The following is a 24,031-nucleotide window of genomic DNA, read 5'->3' on the forward strand; positions in this document are numbered from 1 at the left end:
GTCCTTAAGCAGCATATTATGGAATCGCTACCACAGTGTTCTAGTTACGGCTGAGAAGCAATTTCCATTATAAGCATCTATTTTCAGTCCATTTTAACTGGGGTCGGGGGGAATTATCCTTTTGAACTGAGATTTCTCATTCTTGTTCTTAGACCAAGTTTGTAAAATTCCATATAGCTGTGTTTAAGTTATTCAAGCATGAAACCTTTATCACCATTAAGATAAATTTTTTTATACATTTTGGATTTTTGTTTTTGTTTTGCCGTGATGAATTAAACATAGCTTCTTTGTAGTTAATTATTCTGAGCTTGCTATGACAGCATTCTCAAAGATAGCAAATATATTGACTGTAGAAATGTTTTCAAATGAAGTAAAATTCTGTGGTATACATGGGATACACCAGTGGCTCTCAACCTTTCCAGGCTACTGTACCCCTGTCATAAATATAAAGGGAAGGGTAAACACCTTTAAATCCCTCCTGGCCAGAGGAAAAACTCTTTCACCTGTAAAGGGTTAAGAAGCTAGGGATAACCTTGCTGGCACCTGACCAAAATGACCAATGAGGAGACAAGATACTTTCAAACTTGGGGGGGGGGGGAAACAAAGGTGCTCTCTCTCTGTGTGATGCTTTTGCCGGGAACAGAAAAGGAATGGAGTCTTAGAACTTAGTAAGTAAGCTAGCTAGATATGCGTTAGATTCTGTTTTGTTTAAACGGCTGATAAAATAAGCTGTGCTGAATGGAATGTATATTCCTGTTTTTGTGTCTTTTTGTAACTTAAGGTTTTGCCTAGAGGGATTCTCTATGTTTTGAATCTGATTACCCTGTAAGGTATTTACCATCCTGATTTTACAGAGGTGATTCTTTTACTTTTTCTTCAATTAAAATTCTTCTTTTAAGAACCTGATTGCTTTTTCCTTGTTCTTAAGATCCAAGGGTTTGGGTCTGTGTTCACCGATGCAAACTGGTGAGGATTTTTATAAAGCCTTCCCCAGGAAAGGGGGTGTAGGGTTTGGGAGGATTTTGGGGGGAAAGACGTTTCCAAGCGGACTCTTTCCCTGTTATATATTTGTTAGACACTTGGTGGTGGCAGCAATAAAGTCCAAGGGCAAAAGGTAAAATAGTTCGTACCTTGGGGAAGGTTTAACCTAAGCTGGTAAAAATAAGCTTAGGGGGTTTTCATGCAGGTCTCCACATCTGTACCCTAGAATTCAGAGTGGGAAGGAACCTTGACAACCCCTTTCAGAAGTCTGATTTGTCTTGCGTACCCCCAAGTTTCACCTCACTTAAAAATTACTTGCTTACAAAATCTGACATAAAAATACAAAAAAAAAAACCATAAAAAAAGTGTCACAGCACATAATTACTGAAAAATTGCTTAATTTCCCATTTTTACCATATAATTATAAAATAAATCAATTGGGATATAAATATTGTACTAACATTTCAGTGTATAGTATATAGAGCAGTATAAACAAATCATTGTATGAAATTTTAGTTTGTACTGACTTTGCTAGTGCTTTTTATGTAACCTGTTATAAAACTAGGCAAATATCTAGATGAGTTGATCTACCCCCTGGGGTATGCATACCCCTGGTTGAGAACCACTGGGATACACTGTTTTTTTCCTAATTTCTCATAAGGCAACATGGCACAATGCTCCCTTGCACATGGGGCCCAATTTTTCAGTATGGCATCATCTTGTCCTCCAGTTTTGCACTCAGTTCTTTTGTGTATGCACAGACCTGCATGTAGACATTTGAAGAGCTCAGTAGTCAGGAAATTCAAATTAATTGCTTGAAGTAAGTGTTACTTGGTCATATTTCCTAGATGTAATGAAGTATAAACATTAATACCCTCTGGTCCAATCCTGCAAATTAGCCTCTGAATAGTTCATTGACTTCAGTGGGACTACTCACATGAGTAAAATTACTCACAAATGTAAGCGTTTGTTGTATTAGGCTGATAGACAATAATACAAATATATAGGTATAAAGTGACAAAGTTGTGAGAACCATAACTTTGAATTTTCTATCTTTTGTTTGTTTAACGTCTTCACTGTAACCTTGCATTTGTTGTTTTTTGAATTGATTTAAATAAAGTCTCAACAAGCTTTTTTGTAAAAAGGTAAAAATGCATTTTTTTAACAGTACATATATATATATATTATACATACGCTACAGGTTTAATATGCTGTATGCAGTGCTTCCATTAATATAACTTTTTCTTGTAGGTATTTGCTGTGAGCTCATATGCTAATGTGAACTTGTACACATTATTATAGCTAATTTTATTTGCTGGATTTTTAGTGTGTTTTTTTGTGGATTAGTTTGACTATTCATGACTTTATCTAAAAACAGTTTTTCTGTAAACTTTTGCTGAGAACTTAGTGTTAACCCATTATTCATGCTTTCCTGGGCTTGATGTTTGTAGTGATTGTTGGTGCCAAGGATTTCCAAGTGGAAAGCGTGGATGAAGTGATGAGCCTTTTAGAAAGTGGGAATGCAGCTCGCCACACAGGTACGACACAAATGAATGAGCACTCCAGCCGATCTCATGCTATTTTTACCATCAATATTTGTCAGCAACGACCTACACAGTCTCTGAAAAATGTAGCTGCTGCGCAAGATTTATCTCTGAGATCAGGCCAGATCATTGCTTCTAAGTTTCACTTCGTGGACTTGGCAGGATCAGAAAGGGTGACAAAAACAGGGAACACTGGTGAACGGTTCAAGGAATCAATTCAGATCAACAGTGGCTTGTTGGCTTTGGGAAATGTGATAAGTGCTCTTGGAGACCCAAAGAGAAAAAGTGTACATATCCCATATAGGGATGCTAAAATTACTCGTATTCTGAAAGACTCCTTAGGAGGAAACGCCAAGACGGTCATGATAACATGTATAAATCCGTCCTCATCTGACTTTGATGAGTCTTTAAATTCCCTCAAGTATGCCAACAGAGCCAAGAATATTAGAAATAAACCAGTTGTAAACTACAACCCTGAGCGGGACCGGATTGATGAAATGGAACTTGAGATCAAGTTGCTCCGGGAAGCTTTGCAGAATCAGCAGGTTAGTGTAATGAGCCATGCTAGCCAGGGATCACAAGATATGAGTGAAGATAGGACTCGAATTCATTCTCTTGAGGAGCAGCTTTCCCAGCTTCAGGTGGAATGTTTCAACTACAGAAATTGCATAGAGGAAGCGTTTCCCTTTCTAGTTGAACTAAATGACTTTGCCAGCCTAACAAGGCGTCAACAAGAGAAGCTGCAGGATTGGATCAACATGGCACAGGAGCTAAGGAAGGTAGCTCTCGTCATGCCACGAACTGATAGTGGAATTGGAAGCGACCAAGAGGAGCCACATCATATTACAATTCTTCAACTGAAGAGGGAACTAAAAAAATGCCAGGTATTAAACTATAACTTATTAATTTAGGTATTGTTACATGAAAGGGTAGCCCACTAGTAGAATTCACATTAGACTTTGAAAGTTTTAAAATACTTAACCCTATCATCTGCATTTTATCTAGGGTTTGATCTAGTTAAATAATAGCAGCATTGCAAAATTCTGTTTGCCTGCTCACTTGGGTGAGTTATTCATTTTGATAGGTGATTTAAAACATTAATCATCATTGTGTTAGAGGTGGGCAAATAGATTTTATGCTCGGGCTAATGAATTTTCATTACAGCTTTAAAGAGCTTGAATAACAGTATGATGACAGCCAGCATGGATTCACCAAGGGAAGGTCATGCCTGACTAATCTAATCGCCTTTTATGATGAGATTACTGGTTCTGTGGATGAAGGGAAAGCAGTGGATGTATTGTCTCTTGACTTTAGCAAAGCTTTTGACACAGTCTCCCACAGTATTCTTGTCAGCAAGTTAAGGAAGTATGGGCTGGATGAATGCACTATAAGGTGGGTAGAAAGCTGGCTAGATTGTCGGGCTCAACGGGTAGTGATCAATGGCTCCATGTCTAGTTGGCAGCCGGTATCAAGTGGAGTGCCCCAAGGGTCAGTCCTGGGGCCGGTTTTGTTCAATATCTTCATAAATGATCTGGAAGATGGTGTGGATTGCACTCTCAGCAAATTTGCGGATGATACTAAACTGGGAGGAGTGGTAGATACGCTGGAGGGGAGGGATAGGATACAGAAGGACCTAGACAAATTGTAGGATTGGGCCAAAAGAAATCTGATGAGGTTCAATAAGGATAAGTGCAGAGTCCTGCACTTAGGATGGAAGAATCCAATGCACCGCTACAGACTAGGGACCGAATGGCTAGGCAGCAGTTCTGCGGAAAAGGACCTAGGGGTGACAGTGGACGAGAAGCTGGATATGAGTCAGCAGTGTGCCCTTGTTGCCAAGAAGGCCAATGGCATTTTGGGATGTATAAGTAGGGGCATAGCGAGCAGATCGAGGGACGTGATCGTTCCCCTCTATTCGACATTGGTGAGGCCTCATCTGGAGTACTGTGTCCAGTTTTGGGCCCCACACTACAAGAAGGATGTAGATAAATTGGAAAATGTCCAGCGGCAGGCAACAAAAATGATTAGGGGGCTGGAACACATGACTTATGAGGAGAGGCTGAGGGAGCTGGGATTGTTTAGCCTGCAGAAGAGAAGAATGAGGGGGGATTTGATAGCTGCTTTCAACTACCTGAAAGGGGGTTCCAAAGAGGATGGCTCTAGACTGTTCTCAATGGTAGCAGATGACAGAACGAGGAGTAATGGTCTCAAGTTGCAGTGGGGGAGGTTTAGATTGGATATTAGGAAAAACTTTTTCACTAAGAGGGTGGTGAAACACTGGAATGCGTTACCTAGGGAGGTGGTAGAATCTCCTTCCTTAGAGGTTTTTAAGGTCAGGCTTGACAAAGCCCTGGCTGGGATGATTTAACTGGGAATTGGTCCTGCTTTGAGCAGGGGGTTGGACTAGATGACCTTCTGGGGTCCCTTCCAACCCTGATATTCTATGATTCTATGACCTCTCATCCGTTAGTTCTTTCCTTTACAGTGATAACTGAAGCTGTCAAGTTAAGTGAGAAATCTCTTTTTATATCCCACCAGTATAACTCAATGTATCAAAGCCACAGACAAGTTGACAACATAGGTCATCTGTATCCACTCTACCTACTTACTTGGCCTCAACACTGTAGTGTCAAGTATCAGTGTCTAACCTAGTACTTATTATTAAGTCAGTCCTTCGCAAGAATAATAAAAGCTATCCTTCAAAATAGGGATGTCAATTAATTGCAGTTAACTCACGTGATTAACTCAAAAAAATTAATCGTGATTAAAAAAATTAATCACACTTATAACAATAGAATAACAATTGAAATTTATTAAATATTTTGGAGGTTTTTCTACATTTTCAGTATTGATTTCAATTACAACCCAGAATACTAAGTGCTCAGTGCTCATTTTATATTATTTTTATTACAAATATTTGCACTGTAAAAATGATAAAAGAAACAGTATTTTTCAGTTCACTTCATACAAGTACTGAAGTGCAATCTCTTTATCGTGAAAGTGTAACTTATAAATGTAGACCTTTTTTTATTACATAACTGCAGTCAAAAACAAAGCAGTGTAAAACTTTAGAGCCTACAAGTCCCCTCAGTCCTACTTCTTATTCTGCCAATTGCTAAGGCAAACAAGTTTGTTTACATTGACAGGAGATACTGCTGCCTGCTTCTTATTTACAGAACAGGCATTCATGTGGCACTTTTGTAGCTGGTGTTGCAAGGTATTTACATGCCAGATATGCTAAACGTTTGTATGCCCCTTCGTGTTTCGGCCACCATTCCAGAGGACATGCTTCCATGCTGATGATGTTCATTTTAAAAAAAAAAATGCATCAGTTAATTCGTGATTGTACTCCTTGGAGGGGAGAATTGTATGTTTCCTGCTGTTTTATCCACATTCTGCATATATTTCATGTTAGAGCAGTCTCGGATGATGACCCAGGACATGTTCGTTTTAAAAACACTTTCGCAGCAGATTTGACAAAACGCAAAAAAGGTACCTATGTGAGATTTCTAAAAACAGCTACAGCACTCGACCCAAGGTTTAAGAATCTGAAGTGCCGTCCAAAATCTGAGAGGGATGAGGTGTGGAGCATGCTTTTAGAAGTCTTAAAAAAGCAATACTCCAATGCGGAAACTACAGAACCTGAACCACCAAAAAAGAAAATCAACCTTCTGCTGGTGGCATCTGACTCAGACGATGAAAATGAACATGCGTCAGTCCGCACTGCTTTGGATCATTATCAAGCAGAACCCATCATCAGTATGGAAGCATGTCCTCTGGAATGGTGGTTGAAGCCTGAAAGGATATGTGAATCTTTAGCACATCTGGCACATAAATATCTTGCAACGTCAGCTACAACAGTGCCATGCAAACACCTGTTCTCACTTTCAGGTGACATTGTAAACAAGAAGCAGGCAGCATTATCTTGTTTGTTTGAGTAATTGGTTGACCAAGAAGTAGGACTGCGTGGTCTTGTAGGCCCTAAAGTTTTACATTGTTTTACTTTTGAATGCAGTTTTTTTCTACATAATTCTACATTTGTAAGTTCAATTTTCATGATAAAGAGATTGCACTGCAGTACTTATGAGGTGAATTGAAAAATTTTCTCTGTTTTTTACAGTGCAAATATTTGTAATAAAAATAAATATAAAGTGAGCACTTTACACTCTGTATTCTCTGTTGTAATTGAAATTAATATATTTGAAAATGTAGTAAACATCCAAATATATTTAAAATAAATGGTATTCTATTGTTTAATAGCACGATTAATCACAATTAATTTTTAATTGCTTAACAGGCCTACTTCAAAAATAAAAATACCTGACAAAAAGCTGTTTTTCTTTTACTTGTCAAATCCTTAGTTGACTGAGAGCTGTAACGTTCAAGAAAAAAAATATTGTTTCTCAAAACTGCAGTTTTTTTCTTGTTATCCATTATTCACAGGTTTTCTTATCATAGCACTCCTTGGACGTGTATTTCTGTGTTACATATCAGCCTTCTGCTTTTTGGTGCCATAACATTTCTTTTCAATTCTCCTGCTGAGGTGAGAATTTTGAAGAAGGTATGAGATTCCCAGCAGGACTGCTATCTAGGAGGAGGTGAGAGAGGAACTCTTGTGCTGGCAACTTTGAACAGTTCTTTCTCAGAGGCAGACATAAGGTTGCAGCCTTTCAGCTCATAATAGTGCTAGACAATGACCTGCTGAGAGAGACGAGCTCTTTGCCATCTCAATCATGACTACCCTCTCTCCTCCCCCCAAAAATATTACATGATAAACATACATAACTTCTTGGGGGACAGCCTCTTAGCAGGTGAAACTTTTGGAAACAATGTTATGTTAACACGCTTTGTATGGATAATAAAAAGTACACTAAACCATGCAGCTTTAACCAAATCAAAAGTTAATAGTGTAACTTAAGACATTTGAATCAAGAGTTTAAAACTCACTGAAAGTGGCATTAAAAGAATAAGAATATTAATAATAGGTCAACAACAATAATTTAATCTGAGTCTATATCTTGTGATTGAAGGAATCTGTGCTCCTATGTGTTATAAATAGTGCAACAAAATGCATGTTTTGTTGGGGAAACCTACTTTGAGGTTTGCACATGAATTCTGATGCAGTTTATAGACTCTCTCTTGGGAAATGCCTATATAAATTGTCTTCCAATTGCTTTCTTTTAATTTGTTTAAAAGGAAGTACATATGCATCTACTCTTGGTTCCTTTAACTCTGAATGATCTTTCTCTTTGCTTGTGATTTCCCCCTCTGGATTATTTTAAACCTCCTACTTCTCTGGAGAGTCTAGGGTGCATGTTTAATTGCTTACAGGTAAGGTTGCTAGGCAAACCACTCCTCCTTCTTGTTGCTGTGTTTCAAGCACTGAGAATTATCCTGTTTTGCCTCTTTAGCAGTGGCTAAACTATATTTATACAACATAAACAAGAATATAGTAGAGCAGGGAAAAATGTTCTAAGATTTCCAGCTCAATTTGTCAAAATATGCTTCCTCAGTGAATAGTTCCAAGTATATATTCATATTACACTTTACTGTTCCTCATAAATAATGCAAATCATAATAACATTCTAATTTTGATCTTAATTTTTAAAAAAATATACCCCTATAATGGGAAAAATTAAGTAAGATTTATCAGGATGTTTTTTTCCTCCCTATGAATGTTAAGTAAAATTATTTGGATATGATAAATTCTTTACGTTAATTCATTGTCCTCTTCTGTTTTAACAATTAGCATAGTTTATTGTAACAGTTTCTTGATGTAGCTGTATTTTCTTTCATATACATAAGAGTGTAGCTTTCTGGTATTTGAATGTAAAATCAAAAAGGAAGTAAATGGACAACATACTACTTATTCTCACATCTCGTCCACAACATGCATATTTATCTTTATTATTAGCTGTTATTTTCTCTACTGTTAATTAAGTCAGGTCAGAATATGAAGTGGAGAATTCTTGGTTTTCAGTGATTGCCTGGAATCTGAATGATGTTACCGGTCCAATGTGGGCCAGGAAATTGAAGCGTCAGTTAACTTTTGAAGTGATAGAGACACTTCAGTGCTTTGATGCACACAGTCAGAATAAAGTTCTATCTTGTAATGGTTCATAAATCGCTTGGATGATCAGTTTAAATAATGTTAACAATTGGCCCATCTCAGTGTATTTGGCAGCAAGAGGTAGGTAGAACAGCTGTAACCAGGCTAACCAGTCCTGGATCATCCAGATGACTCAGGCCTGTTTTGCACGTGGGTGATAGAGTTGCTTTTTGGATGTAGAGCTCAACAAACCTCTGGCCCCTAATCAGCCTCATACATGCCCTATCTAACGCCCTTCTCTCTGCTGTAGTCCTGGGGAATCCCTCATCAGTTCAGTGGCAGGAGAAATGGAAGGGGCATACTTTTGTCTTGGTTTATTTATTGGGAGGTTGTGTATGCCTCTGTTCGTGGTTCAATCTGAGCTGTGAATCATCAATCCCCATAATTACTAGGTGGGACATTCTCAGACCCCTTTCCACCCACAATCTCTTTTCTTGGATGGTATTTCTGTTTTGAAGCTGTTCCTTTTTAAGGGTCCTTTGGCTAATTGTCATTTAGCTGGAGAGGTACCTAGTCTTTGTTGTAATTGCAGCTGAGGCACTGAACATGCTCTGTGCTTTCCTGGAGTCATTCACCAGTGCTCAATTGCAATATGTGATAATTGGGGTGGAGTGACTCTCTTTGAATCTGCTCTGAGAAAAGAATGGTTTTGGGGAGCCCGTTAGATGTAATAGCCTCATCAGAGAGACTCTTCCCCCCCCCCCCCCCCTCAGGATCTACCAAGCATCCATGGGTGCAGAGCTCAAATACACTATGCAGCTACTGCAGCGTCTGCACTCTGGAAGTTGCTTAGACCAACATTGGCTCATACACCTGTAAAGACATCAAAAGAAATTTTCATGTGGTTATCATCACAGCTGTAGAACAAGGAAGGCAGTGTTAGTTTCTTAACTATTTTATGAGAGAGTTGCACTACTCTTGCAGTTAAAATGCTTGGATCTTGTGACTGAATTTTAATGCATGCTGAAAGCAGCATTGTATTAATATACCATTGCATACAGTAGTTCTGGTTACTGGCATTTCTCTTAGGGAGTGTAATGGCATGCACCTACCTCTTGCGAGTGTCCCCTTCAGGTTGGGTGTGACTGCAGTCTTTAAACAGTCCTAGCCCTAGGACCAGGCCGTACTTCCAGGGCTTCTTCCCTGGAGGCAATGGTTTTGACCTAGCTGGGCCCCTAAGTAATTCAGATCCCCTTCTTGGGGTTTATCACTGTCCAATTCTAGGCCATTTTCCCAGTGGCCTATGGTGGTGGGGGAGGGAACCCGGGCCCACCCACTGCTCCAAGTCCCAGCCCAGGGACCCTAAGAATAGCAGCCATACGCCACCGTGTCCCTTTAACAAAAGTGTTTTCAGTTCCCTGGGCCACTTCCACATGGCCCCAGCCTTCACCAGTCCTTCAACCTTACCTTAGGGCTCTTCTATGTTCAGGCCCAGCAGCCAGCCAGGAGCTCCTTTTTGCTCCCCCAGTCCCTGCCAGCATTGAGCTGTCCATGGTGCTGCAGTTCTCTTTGACCAGTCAAGAGCACCAGCTGAACTCCTCTAGCTCCAGCAAGGAACTGACTGTGGTCTGCACTGCAGCTCCTTTTGTACTGATTAGCTAGCCCCTTGCAGCATCCCCAGATTCACCATGTCCCACTCAATCTGTCTAAGAAGCTTAGAGGACCTCTCTACTGCTCTTTTTCTGGGACAGGTGTTGCAGGACCCTGAGGCCTCCAGCTGGGGGCCTCTTGGCCTATTCCACCCCATCCTATGGAGAAAGGAACTTATCAAAAAAAAGTAAGTAGATGATGAATAATACTGAGGGAATAATTAGAGATACTGCATCTTCAAGATCTACTAGAATCAGCACATCATTTATGGAAAATCTACCAATGGTATACCTTGGGAAATTTTGCAGTTCAGATCTGCTTTTCTTAACACCATATGAAGAATCTCTTCATTATTCTGTTGTCAGAATAACACCTTTCTATCCTCACCCTATCTCCTTTTTGTTATTTAGCAGGCTTTAGCTACGGACGAAGAAGTATTCAGTCAAAAGGAGCTTGAGCTGAAGGTATTACAGGATCAAATACTGACATTGATACAGGAAAACCAAGAACATCTGGAATCTCTTAAAGAGGCACAAGAAACAAATAAATTACAGGTAGGTTTTCCTCTTGCACATTTTACTGTGTAAGTTTGGTTCAAATAAGATGCATATTAGAATGCAGTAATTACTATAGTTATTAAAATTTGGGCCATATTTTGCAGCCCTCAGGCAAGTTATTTTCTTATCAATGAGAATTTTGTCTCAGGCTGTACTATTTATTCCTTAGATTCCATAACTGTGACCATTTATGAGAAAATTATCTTTGTCTAGTGGCTAAAATACAGAACTGAGACTCAGGAGATCTGTATTCTAGTCTACTGCAGACTTACTGCATGACCTTAGGTGAATCACTTAATGTCAGTTGTTCCCTGTCCCATCCGTAAAACAAGAACAGTAATATTTACCAACATTACTGGAGAGTAGTGTCTCTTAATTCTTCAATATTTGTAAAGCTTTTTGAGATCTTTGGGTGGAAGGGGTTATAGAAGTGTCTGTTGTATTATAATACTAAAAAGTTTAGAGGTGAAATCTTGGCACCACTAAATTAATTGAAGTTAATGGGAGCTTTGTCAATGGGACAGGATTTCAGCCTAAATATATAGGAAGATTTGCTAACACAGGAATCAGGGTAGCAGAGTGGAGACACTACTTTCCCCTCCATTTGGAGCATTTCTCAATAAAATAATTATGATGGGTTTAGTCAATTGCCTGGTAGCCAGAGGACCATCAGATTACAAGTGGAATATTCAATCAATTTCTCCTAAAATTGACGATCTCATAAGATCCACAAATATTACCATCCCCTAAAACTTATGAAGAAAATAAGTTGTAAATATTCCAAGTATGGGAGAATCAGTGCTGTTCTCCTCATTCTCCTTTTTCTGTCTTTATCCTATCTTATCTTCCCTTCTCCTCCTCCCTCTGTTGATGCCTAATGAGCAGGTCACTGCGTAATGTGACATAAAAGGTGAGTAAGCCAATTATCACCTTCTTCTTCTCTTGCTCCTTCTCTTCCTTTTCTGCAATTTCTGGTGAGGTACAGGTCATTTTTACCTTGACTAGCTACACTGAGGTAAAAACTACCTGTGCCTTGTCTCCACTGAGATTTTATGCTGAGATAGCTTTCTCAGCGTAAAATCCATTTTGATGTAAAAACACATCTGTTTTCAGTGAAGATACAGAGGTTAAGAGATTTGCCTAAGTCACACATCAAGACAGTGGCAGACCCAGGATTAGAATTTTAGAGTTCCTGGCTAACTTGTAAGTTCACTAAACCATCCCTTTCTATTTAAAATAAAAATAAAAATCAACTCTATGAATCAAATAGTTTTTAATAGCATTCACAAGAATATGTGATTTGATTGGCACTTCAAATTGGATCAGAACTGTAAAAGTAAATTGCAGTACATACACATGGTATTATGTGCAAATATCATATCTTAAGCAACTGAATGTTGCCTGACACTTCCCATTGTAAAACCTTATTTTCAATAGCTTATAAACTTTCCAAACTTAAACGATTTGGACTAAAATTTTCCATGTTGGGTGTGTCTGATTTATTTAGTTATTTTCATTTCAGCAGAAACATTTCAGTCATTTTTGAGAATGAAGTTAGAGGAAAATAAATTATTTTTCTGTGTTAAAAAGAAATTCTTACAAACATTTAGCTGATAAGTTCTACTGCTACTGTGTTTTGGAGCACGGACTTGAAATTTGGCAGGGGATTGCCCTGTTGTCCCCATGGAGAAAACATTCAAATCTGGCCAAGTTTTAATCCTTTGAAAATTGTAAGTTTTGCACATGATCAGTAGAGACTTGTTAAGCATTTTGCAGCTAAATTTCTCAAAGATTCCATGTATACTGAGACTGCTCCATCCTGGGGAATCAGGGTCTGAGCAAGACTTCCCCTGCAGCGGCTTCTCCTGGTTGCTATGAGCCAGTGTGGTGAACTGTTTTGAACAATGTTTTGAACAATGCACAAAGACTGTTGTGGGAAAGGCAGATAAGTAGGTTCTCCAGACTAGCATCATTGGCAGAGTTGTGTGGGGCAGGCAAGATCAAACCAAAGTCCTGATCCTGCAAATGTTTATGTACATACTTTTATTTATATGAGTTCACTTACTTGAATGGAACTACTTGTTGAGCAAACATACACATTGTGCTTTAGGATCAGGCTCCAAGGTTGTAACTTCCATTTTGAATATCAATTTTGGCTGACTCATATTTTGTTCTTTTCCAATTATGCATTAATAAAGCAAATATGGACTCATAAGTATCCCCTCCAGCTCTTTTAATCTTCTTGTATAACATACCTGAGATGGGCCTGTTTGAAAAGGTTAATGATGTTTTTAACAAACCTTTTTGAAGTTTGTTCATTATGCGGTGCATATTTTTAGATTAATTTAATTAAAATTGTATGTTTTAGAATTCAAAGATTTTGCACCTCCATCAAATTTTCTATTTCAAGTTAGCACTGGTGCATTGCATAAACTTAAGCCTTGCAAGAGAATTTAGGTTCAGTGTGCTACACCAAACACAGCACCCTGCTAATAGCTTTACCATTCAAACCAATGTGTTTGTGGTTAGAGTAATGTAAATATAATGTAGAGCTGGCACCTAACGGGGTTTTTTTTGTTTGTTTTGTTTTTTGAGAATGAGAAAATGGTGGAACAGCAACTCCTTATTGATCAGCTGAAAGATAAGTTAGAGAGGCTTACTGTGACTACAGCTTCAGTATCCAGAAGTGCTTGTGGAGATGGGCCAGCTGCTATGACATCTGCAAGAAGACCATATAGTGTGCCACTCACTAATAGTTTAGTACATTCCATTCATATGGCTACAGGACTGGAGTCCCGAAAGGTAATGACTAAACACATTTTTTATTTTTCTCCTTCATTTTGTAATTATTCTGATTTTGGTACAAGAGTTGAAAGGAGATACTAACAGTTGCAGTGACATTTTCTGTTTATATCACATTAAAGAGTGTGAAACATTAATTTCTGATCTGTGGCAACGTACACAGCACCAATTTATCCAGTGCAAATGTATTTGTACAACCTCCAGTACAAAGGGGCTGCACTCCTGAGTGGGCCTTTAGGTGCGAGTAAAATACAAATAATTACTAATAATGATATATTTATTCTGTACTAATTCCAAGAAAAGAGTGCTATGTACTGATTTGCCAGTATCCCATTCTGTAACAGTTGGAACCAAATTCTCAAAAGTATCTCCATAGATTTTTCCAAAAAGAAATCCAGAAAACTTGCACAACCCTCCTCATTGTTTGCATGCAAGTGCAGGTGTTAGCAGATTTGTGTATGAAGTTGTAACAAGGCTGGTTCTGGTGGGACCCAACTGAGAATGCCAATTCAGGACAAACTGCTTAAAGCAGGGCAGTTACAGCCCAAGGCTGGGGTTTTTCCACCTCTAAGGCAAACCAAACCAGCCAGACAGAGAGGACTTTGGTTTTACCCCACTGGCTAAGCACAAGTCACACAAGCAATTCCTTAGACACTCCAGTTTCCCAGTATCACCACCAGTGCCACTCATTATGGGGACAGATGGTTATGAAAACCAATACCCCAGTAAAAGAGAAAAGGTTATCTTGATCCCAAAGGACCAAGGCCCAGACCCAGGTCAATATACAAGTTAGATCTTATCCACAAATCACACTGTTCCCAATCCTTTAGAATCTAAAATTTAAAGGTTTATTCATAAAAGGAAAAAGATATAGATGAGAGCTAGAATTGGTTAAATGGAATCAATTACATACAGTAATGGCAAAGTTCTTGGTTCAGGCTTGCAGCAGTGATAGAATAAACTGCAGGTTCAAATCAAGTCTCTGGAGAAGATCCACAGCTGGGATGGGTCTTTCAGTCCTTGGTTCAAAGCTTCAGTGTAGCAAAGTTCCTCCAGAGGTAAGAAGCAGGATTGAAGACAAGATGGAGGAGCTGCAGCAGCTTTTTATATTCTCTTGCCATGTGGTCGGTCTTTCTTTGTTCCAAAGACAAGCTGTCCATCACATGGCATGGAAAAACCTCGGAGTTCTGTCCATAGGCATGTCCCTGCATACCTTGCTGAGTCACAAGGCATGTCTGCCTTCTTTCAATGGCTCAGTTGTATAGCTGATGGCCCTTAATGAGTCATCAAGCAGGCTAGGCAGAGCTGACACCAACTCGTCTGGGGTGTCACCCAGAAGCATAGCATAAATTTAAAAACAGACAGTATAGAGCCAATATTCGTAACTTCAATTACAAAAATGATACACACATATAGACAGCATAATCATAATCAGCAAACCATAACCTTGTCTTAGACACCTCATTTGACCCCCTTTATGTAAGATTTGGTGCCACTACAGGACCTTGGTTGCAATGATGATCTATACGGTTCCAGATTATGTCAATAATGTCACAGAAGTCCATTTGAAAAATCAGCCCTAAATATTCCTAGCTTTCTGCAAATGACTTTACCCCCGGTTTTATTTTTGGGGTCTCTTGGAAGGTACACACCAGCCCTCCTACTTACTCACTGGCCCGAGTAATGGCTGGATTTCAGACTCGCAGGCAAATGATATTGGGTCATATAGAAGACCAAGATGAAGTCCTTCACTGCCACTTCTCTGATCATAGTGATGAAGAAGAAAGGAACACAGACAGCAAAAAGAAATCAGCATTTAGGTAATCTTTTTGTTGTTGTTTTATTCAGTCTTTAAAGCTTTCACTCAGAAAGAGCTATATTACTGCCAAATACTGGCATATCATGGAGCCAGTTTACAGTGTCATTTTATGTAAATTTGTAGAACCTCCTGACATCACAAAATAAGTGAACACAATAGGTATTGCTAATGACCTACTCTATTCCATTTAACATAGCTTTAGATTGAACGCCTCTTCACTTTAATAAGTATGTCTTGATCCAAGGATCTACTTGCAGGACCTGAAGGGAGCAGGTGGACCTGAAGGGAGCAGATTTATGACACACATGCAAGTCTTTGTAGATTTGGGACCTAGTGCATTAGGATTATATAATCTGGTATGAAATTTTTAAAAAATCATAAATTTGGAATATGGATTGGTTTTTAATTTCTTTTTAGGCGTTCCATAAACCGCACATGGACACGAAAACAGACTCTTCTTTGTTCTCCCCTTCAACTGACTGATCTACAGTTCCAAATGCACAAGTCCAATTTATCAAATGAAACCACACTGCAGACTGACACTGTCACAGGTAACAATTACAAATGGAAATTATGAGATACTAACATATGCTTATGTCACACCATGAAAACGTACATTTTTAGTGTTGTTAATCTTTTCCATTCAAACATGGACTTTAAAATAAAAATACTTCTGATGTCCTCATTTGGAATTGTTTTTAAATACTTTTTTTGTGAAGTACATTCATGTTCTTACTGGTTGGTGCTTTAAAAATAATATTTAACATTTATATAGTGTGCCACATATCCAGAGCATTGTGTAGATATTTAATTAATCCTCACAACACCTTTGTAAGTGATGGAGGTAAGTTGTATTATCCCTGTTTCACAGATAAAGTGAGACAGAAAAGTGAAGCAACTTGTAGAAGGCCACATGTGGCTGTAAGTACATTATTTCACTCCCCTTTGGGTCATGGAGCATCAGTGGGTATGTTAGCCAAGGACCTTTCTTTCCCAACTTAGTGCTCCTACTCTGTATCCTGTCCTGATTTTGTGCAGATGGCAGGTGGTGAGGAAGAGACTCCCTGTATCCTGTCTTTCTGATTCCCTCCCCAGTGTATGTGCAGAGAATAGGCCAGGATTTTGTCCTCTGGATATATAGCATGTTCCAGATCTTTCTTCTCAGCATTGCCCCTTTCTTTCAAGGTGAAGAGATTGAATGCCACCGTAAGAGTCGTGTAATAAACATGCAGAAATTAAAGAATTCAGAGCTGAGACTCACCGAGGCCAAGCAAAAGATGAGAGAACTTGCACTTAATATCAAAATGAAGGAGGAACTTATTAAAGAAATAGTAAAAACAGGTAACTGACTTGTGTAAAGCACATTTTAATTCAAAACATATACAGTATAACCTCAGAGTTATGAACACCTCAGGAATGGAGGTTGTTCGTAACTCTGAAATGTTCATAACTCTGAACTAAATGTTATGATCTTTCCAAAGTGTACAATTGAACATTGACTTAATACAGCTTTGAAACTTTACTATGCAGAAGAAAAATGCTGCTTTTAACCATCTTAATTAAAATGAAACAAGCACAGAAAGTTTCCTTACCTTGTCAGTTTTTTAAACTTTCCCTTTATTTTTTAGTAGTTTACATTTAACACAGTACTGCACTGTACAGTATTTGCTTTTTTTCTTTTTGTCTCTGCTGCCTGATTGTATACTTCCAGTTCCAAATGAGGTGAGTGGTTGACCACTCAGTTTGTAACTCTGAGGTTCTACTGTATGAAAGAAAGTAAGGATTAGCTATTTAATAGTCCTAGTTGTTTGTAATTAATATGTAATTAATCTTAATCAGTGGGGGCTATTATAAAATCATTAAGTTTTTGTCACTTCTTTTAATAATTGTTTACTAATTGTATTATCGTGGCCCCAGGGGCCCCAGATGTGGGTTGGGGCCCCACCATACATTCATTAAATATTTGGTGTGCTTTCCTAATGATTTTTTGTTCCATAAATATCTCCATATTTTTTCCATGTCATGTTCTACAAAGGGAATGTCCTTCTTGAACTTGGCTGCATTCAAATTCCTCTTGAAGATCTACTTCTACTTTCAGAGTGGTAGCTGTGTTAGTCTGTATCAGCAAAAAGAACGAGGCGTACTTGTGGCACCTTAGAGACTAACAACAAATTTATTTGAGCATAAGCTTTCATGGGCTAAAACCCACTTCATCAGATGCATGCAGTGGAAAATACAGCGGGGTGTGTGTGTATGAAAGCTTATGCTCAAATAAATTTGTTGTTAGTCTCTAAATTTGTTGTATACACACACACACACACACACACACACACACACACACACACACACACACACATACACAGAGAACATTAAAAAATGGGTGTTATCATACCAAGTATAATGAGAGTAATCACTTAAGGTGAGCTATTATCAGCAGGAGAAAAAAAAACTTTTGTAGCATGGGGACACATCAGCCACACGATCAGAGGTTCGTTCACCTGCACATCTACCAATGTGATATATCCATCATGTGCCAGCAATGCCCCTTTGCCATGTACATTGGCCAAACCGGACAGTCTCTACGTAAAAGAATAAATGGACACAGATCAGACGTCAAGAATTATAACATTCAAAAACCAGTCGGAGAACACGTCAATCTCCGTGGTCACTCGATTACAGACCTAAAAGTCGCAATACTACAACAAAAAAACTTCAAAAACAGACTCCAACGAGAAACTGCTGAATTGGAATTAATTTTCAAACTGGACACCATTAAATTAGGCTTGAATAAAGACTGGGAGTGGATGGGTCATTACACAAAGTAAAACTATTTCCCCATGCTACAAAAGTTTTTTTATTTTTTTTTCTCCTGCTGATAGTAGCTCACCTTAACTGATTACTCTCGTTATGCTTGTACGGCAACACCCATTTTTTCATGTTCTCTGTGTCTATGTGTCTGTCTGTCTATCTCTGCCTACTGTATTTTCCACTGCATGCATCCGATGAAGTGGGTTTTAGCCCACAAAAACTTATGCTCAAATAAATTTGTTCGACTCTAAGTTGCCACAAGTACTCCTCGTTCTTTTTACTTCTACTTTGACACTTGCCAGAAACTAGCTGCCAATAATAAGAGTGTTACTGAGAATAGTCTATGTATATTTTTGGTAACTGGGTTATAAATACTTTGTACTATCCAGGTGAGTCCTATCAACATCTGGCATCTTATCTGTATATTGTACTCCTTCCCCTGCCTTGTGCCTGTTTGTTAGGGTATTCGATTGTGAATTCTTAGGGAAAGAACTATGCCTTTTTTTCTGATTGGAACGTGTCTGGTACGCTGTGGGTGTTACCTGAAATAAATGCTAAGTAGTAATAAATTCTTTAGATGTATAATTAAGGATTAGATTTTCATATGGAATTTGGAAATAGTGGGTTTTTTTTTTCAATAACGCAATTTTTCAAGAAATTTTGTAATATTTTGTTTTTAAGGCAATGATGCTCAGTCTGTAAGCAGGCAGTACTCTTTGAAAATAACTAAACTGGAACATGAAGGTGAGCAAGCCAAGATAGAATTAGCTGAAACACAAAAGCAGCTTCAGGAGCTGGAGAACAAGGAGCTGAGAGACATTGCTGAGAAAGCCAAGTTACAAAAAGAGTTTCGGAAGAAAATGGATACAGCTAAATTAAAAGTGCAGGTAGTTTTTGATTTTTGTCATTAGGAGTTATGAATTACTGCTCTATCCCATAGAACACTTAGGGCCTAATCATCTGCTCTGTTACACAAGTTTTATGCCAATGTGACTTCATTGAAGTCAGTGTAATTACAGTAGATAATCAGGCCCTCAATGTACCAATAGTTGGTACTTGCATGTGTCAAACAATATCCTTATGTGAGAAGTGTATTTTCTTACTAGAAAGGTGGACAAAAAAGAGATTATTGGATAGCATGGATGTGCTCACATACCATGGTGTTTGGCATTTGGTAAGAACTTAGGGAGAAAGTTTGCAAATCAATTTAAAGCAATCTGCTTTGTAGCACAAGTCTTCTAACAAAATACCACACTAAATCCTAAACCTGTGCAAATATCAGTGGACTTGTTTACTGCTATTTGTCCTAAGATGTGTTTTTTGTTTCTTTAAGTGTTTATGCTGTTAGACTGAAATATGCCATGTGAATTCAGGTCTTACAGAAGAAGCAGCAGGACACTAAGAAGTTGGCATCATTATCTACCCAAAATGAGAAACGGGCTACAGAACTTGAGCAGACTGTGAATCATATGAGGCAGCAGCAGGCTCAGCTACAGAAAAGACTGCGAGAGGAAAGTGAAAAAAAGAAAATTCTTGAGGCAGAGATTGCAAGGGACCAACAGCAAATCAAAGTAAGAGGCTATCTTTTCTGTATAATGGATAAGCATATAGTACAGTTTCACCCCATCACTTTCTCATAGATCATGATGCATAACTATAAGGCTTCCCATAAATACAAGGAATGCCATTCAAAGTAGGAAAAATCAAAATGCATACAAAATCTTTTCACCTACAATTTTTACAAATTACTTTCTTCTTCTTCATGCTTTTTTATTTTACTGTCCATCTCCTATCATTACAATACAGCTTCCATTAGTGGAATGAAAATCTTATATCTTATATACTGACATGGGCTCCTTCAGAAAAAAACTAAATGTGATGACAATAGACTCAACGAGGCTAGGAAAATAGTTTTATCTTTCTTACTTACAGGAACTTCAGTTAAAGACAGAGCAACAGCAGAAAATTCTCAAACTTAAAAATGAAGAGATTGCTGCTTTTAAAAAGAAGAAAAACTTGGCAGAAACTTCACAGCAATTACAGGTAGCTAATTTATTCCAAATTTGGTGGGCCTTGAAAAGCAAGGGGAGGGGAGACAAAACTCATTATCCCCCACCCCACCTCTTGATTAGCCTTGTGTGGGAGGAGGGAAGATTCTGTTTCCTGATTGGCAGAACTCTACTCAAATCAATTGTTAGATGCCCTTCTTTCTTTGAAGCAGGGATAAATTGGCCATCAAAGGTAAAGAGAAAGGTAATCCTCCAGCAGGGAGCAGGAATAACTTCTGCCTGCCTGCTTGCCCTCACTCTCAGTGATGGTTTTAGTTTGGCTTTATTGTGGTACAATGAACTTAGTTTCTGGTTGGCACAGGGGTACAAGGTTTCTGCTGTACTTGCTTACAGGCTCTGGATTGTGGCTGATTGTCGCTCAGAGTTGTAAAAGACTTTTGCCAGCAGCTGGAAGGGGTGTTTTACCCTTTCCTCTGGTCATCCACTAGGTGAGGCTAGCTGGTGGGTTGGAGGGTGATGAATTGGGTTTTTTCCCCCAAATGTGGACAGTTTCAAGGCTCTCTTCATAGAGCTTCTGTTACTTGTGGCAACTTTAGTGTGGCAACCTCTGTGACAATGCCATCTAGATTATTCCAAGCCTGAACATAGGACCAAGAGTGAATGGGCAACCGAGTGCAGTGGGTGGTAGGATGGGGTGCAGAAAGCATTTAAGACTGAGAAAAAATTAGAGGCACCATTGTCTGTGTCCAGCTCTTCATGAGGGAAGTGTTGGTTCAGGGCTGGATGCCTATGGTCAGTATTCTCTTCAATCTGCGGTATTGGCTGCTCCAGCATTAGCAGTGTTGGGAGCTAATGTAGCCAGCTTTTTGGCTCCAGCTGTTATTTTCAGTACTTCGTTGATGTTATGAACTGCCCTTCCTCCAGTGCAATTCAGTTAGGTTCAAGAGAGACCTAGGTGGATTTTAACCATTTATTGAAAACTACAATAGAATCCAAATATGTGATCCTGAGCTACAGTACAGAAAGTAAAATAAAGACTCTCTCTCCCTGTTGGTGGTCTGGCGAGGCGTATCGGTTGCGGGCAGATGAACCTTCTTCTGTGTTCAGAGTCTGTCACCTCGCCACCACACGGATTAGCTGTAACACTCCCCCATATATCTTAAGTTATGCATGCACCTTGTGATGGCCACAAGCAGGGCTTAAATTCAGCCAGAGCTGTCCGGAGTGGAGCTCCAGTAAATATTTTCAAACTTGCAGAGCTGAAGCCCTGAGCCCTGGTGTGTTCCCTGGTGCTGAAACCCTGAATCCTGGCGCCTCCCCATGAGGTTGAAGCCTTGAGCCCTGGTGCTGAGACGCCCACCACTCCACAGCTGAAGCCTGGAGCACTGCTACCACACAGGGCAGAAGCCCCTAGCCCCACCACCCCGCCATAGGGTAGAAGCCCTGAGCTCCTCCCCACCCCCCAGCTTAGCAGCTGACACAGAGCCCCAAATCCTCCCCTACCCCTGCTGGGTTCTGGAGTTTTTATAGCATGTTGGGGGTGACATGGGGGGCTCCAGGAAATAATGTATGAGACTTTAATAGGCAGCAGGTTTAAAACAAGCAAAAAAGGAAGTATTTCTTCACACAGTGAACCTGTGGAACTCTTTGCCAGAGGATGCTGTGAAGGCCAAGACTGTAACAAGGTTAAAAAAAGAACTAGATAAATTCACAGAGGATAGGTCCATCAATGGCTATTAGCCAGAATGGACAGGGATAGTGTCCTTAGCCTCTGTTTGCCAGAAGCTGGGAATGGGCGACCGGGGATCAATCACTTGAAGCACCTGGCATTGGCCCCTGTCGAAAAACAAGATACTGGACTAGATGGACATTTGGTCTGAGCCAGTATGGTTGCTCTTGTGTTCTTATGTCACATTTACAGCATGTCCAGACATGCCCAATCACGGTTCCCTCTACTGCCAGAAAATGTGAAATACATGCTGAGAAGATAAACATTAAGGGTATGTCTACACGACTGAATAAGGTCAAATTTATAGAAGTCTTTTTTTAGAAATCGGTTTTATATATTCGAGTGTGTGTGTCCCCACAGAAAATGCTCTAAGTGCATTAAGTGCATTAACTCGGCGGAGCGCTTCCACAGTACCGAGGCTAGAGTCGACTTCCGGAGCGTTGCACTGTGGGTAGCTATCCCACAGTTCCCGCAGTCTCCGCTGCCCATTGGAATTCTGGGTTGAGATCCCAATGCCTGATGGGGCTAAAACATTGTCGCGGGTGGTTCTGGGTACATATCGTCAGGCCCCCGTTCCCTCCCTCCCTCCGTGAAAGCAAGGGCAGACAATCGTTTCGCACCTTTTTTCCTGAGTTACCTGTGCAGACACCATACCACTGCAAGCATGGAGCCCGCTCAGGTAACCGTCACCCTATGTCTCCTGGGTGTTGGCAGATGCGGTACGGCTTTGCTACACAGTAGCAGCAACCTATTGCCTTCTGGCAGCAGACGGTGCAATACGACTGGTAGTCGTCATCGTCATGTCCGAGGTGCTCCTGGCCACGTCGGCTGGGAGCGCCTGGGCAGACATGGGCGCAGGGACTAAATTTGGAGTGACTTGACCAGGTCATTCTCTTTAGTCCTGCAGTCAGTCCTATTGAACCGTCTTATGGTGAGCAGGCAGGCGATACGGATTGCTAGCAGTCGTACTGTACCATCTTCTGCCAGGCAGGCAAGAGATGAGGATTGCTAGTAGTCGTATTGTACCATCTTCTGCCAGGCAGGCAAGAGATGAGGATGGCTAGCAGTCGTACTGTACCATCTTCTGCCGAGCAGCCATGAGATGTGGATGGCATGCAGTCCTTCTGCACCGTCTGCTGCCAGCCAAAGATGTAAAAGATAGATGGAGTGGATCAAAACAAGAAATAGACCAGATTTCTTTTGTACTCATTTGCCTCCTCCCCTGTCTAGGGGACTCATTCCTCTAGATCACACTGCAGTCACTCACAGAGAAGGTGCAGCGAGGTAAATCTAGCCATGTATCAATCAGAGGCCAGGCTAACCTCCTTGTTCCAATAAGAACGATAACTTAGGTGCACCATTTCTTATTGGAACCCTCCGTGAAGTCCTGCCTGAAATACTCCTTGATGTACAGGCACCCCCTTTGTTGATTTTAGCTCCCTGAAGCCAACCCTGTAAGCCGTGTCGTCAGTCGCCCCTCCCTCCGTCAGAGCAACGGCAGACAATCGTTCCGCGCCTTTTTTCTGTGCGGACGCCATACCAAGGCAAGCATGGAGGCCGCTCAGCTCACTTTGGCAATTAGGAGCACATTAAACACCACACGCATTATCCAGCAGTATATGCAGCACCGGAACCTGGCAAAGCGATACCGGGCGAGGAGGCGACGTCAGCGCGGTAACGTGAGTGATCAGGACATGGACACAGGTTTCTCTGAAAGCATGGGCCCTGCCAATGAATGCATCATGGTGCTAATGGGGCAGGTTCATGCTGTGGAACGCCGATTCTGGGCTCGGGAAACAAGCACAGACTGGTGGGACCGCATAGTGTTGCAGGTCTGGGACGATTCCCAGTGGCTGCGAAACTTTCGCATGCGTAAGGGCACTTTCATGGAACTTTGTGACTTGCTTTCCCCTACCCTGAGGCGCATGAATACCAAGATGAGAGCAGCCCTCACAGTGAGAAGCGAGTGGCGATAGCCCTGTGGAAGCTTGCAACGCCAGACAGCTACCGGTCAGTTGGGAATCAATTTGGAGTGGGCAAATCTACTGTGGGGGCTGCTGTGATGCAAGTAGCCCACGCAATC

The 24,031-nt window shown here is 40.2% G+C and overlaps 1 protein-coding gene across 5 annotated transcripts in view; it reads left to right on the forward strand.

Moving 5' to 3' along the window:
• The window catches only part of KIF27 (kinesin family member 27), a 46,735-nt gene that overhangs the window by 7,255 nt on the left and 15,449 nt on the right, over nt 1–24,031 (forward strand). For 4 of the 5 annotated variants that reach the window (XM_048850846.2, XM_048850843.2, XM_048850845.2 and 1 more), the window contains exons 5-13: nt 2,433–3,409; nt 10,635–10,778; nt 13,377–13,583; nt 15,228–15,403; nt 15,820–15,953; nt 16,588–16,743; nt 18,892–19,097; nt 19,584–19,781; nt 20,143–20,253. In XM_048850846.2, coding sequence (XP_048706803.2) covers nt 2,433–3,409; nt 10,635–10,778; nt 13,377–13,583; nt 15,228–15,403; nt 15,820–15,953; nt 16,588–16,743; nt 18,892–19,097; nt 19,584–19,781; nt 20,143–20,253 — 2,309 coding nt within the window. Of the gene's footprint in view, nt 1–2,432; nt 3,410–10,325; nt 10,412–10,634; nt 10,779–13,376; nt 13,584–15,227; nt 15,404–15,819; nt 15,954–16,587; nt 16,744–18,891; nt 19,098–19,583; nt 19,782–20,142; nt 20,254–24,031 lie in introns of those variants that run through there. The other variant, XM_048850847.2, reaches the window with a different exon arrangement.

Source organism: Caretta caretta, chromosome 5 (genome assembly GCF_965140235.1).
Source record: "Caretta caretta isolate rCarCar2 chromosome 5, rCarCar1.hap1, whole genome shotgun sequence".
Lineage (NCBI taxonomy): Eukaryota > Metazoa > Chordata > Testudines > Cheloniidae > Caretta > Caretta caretta.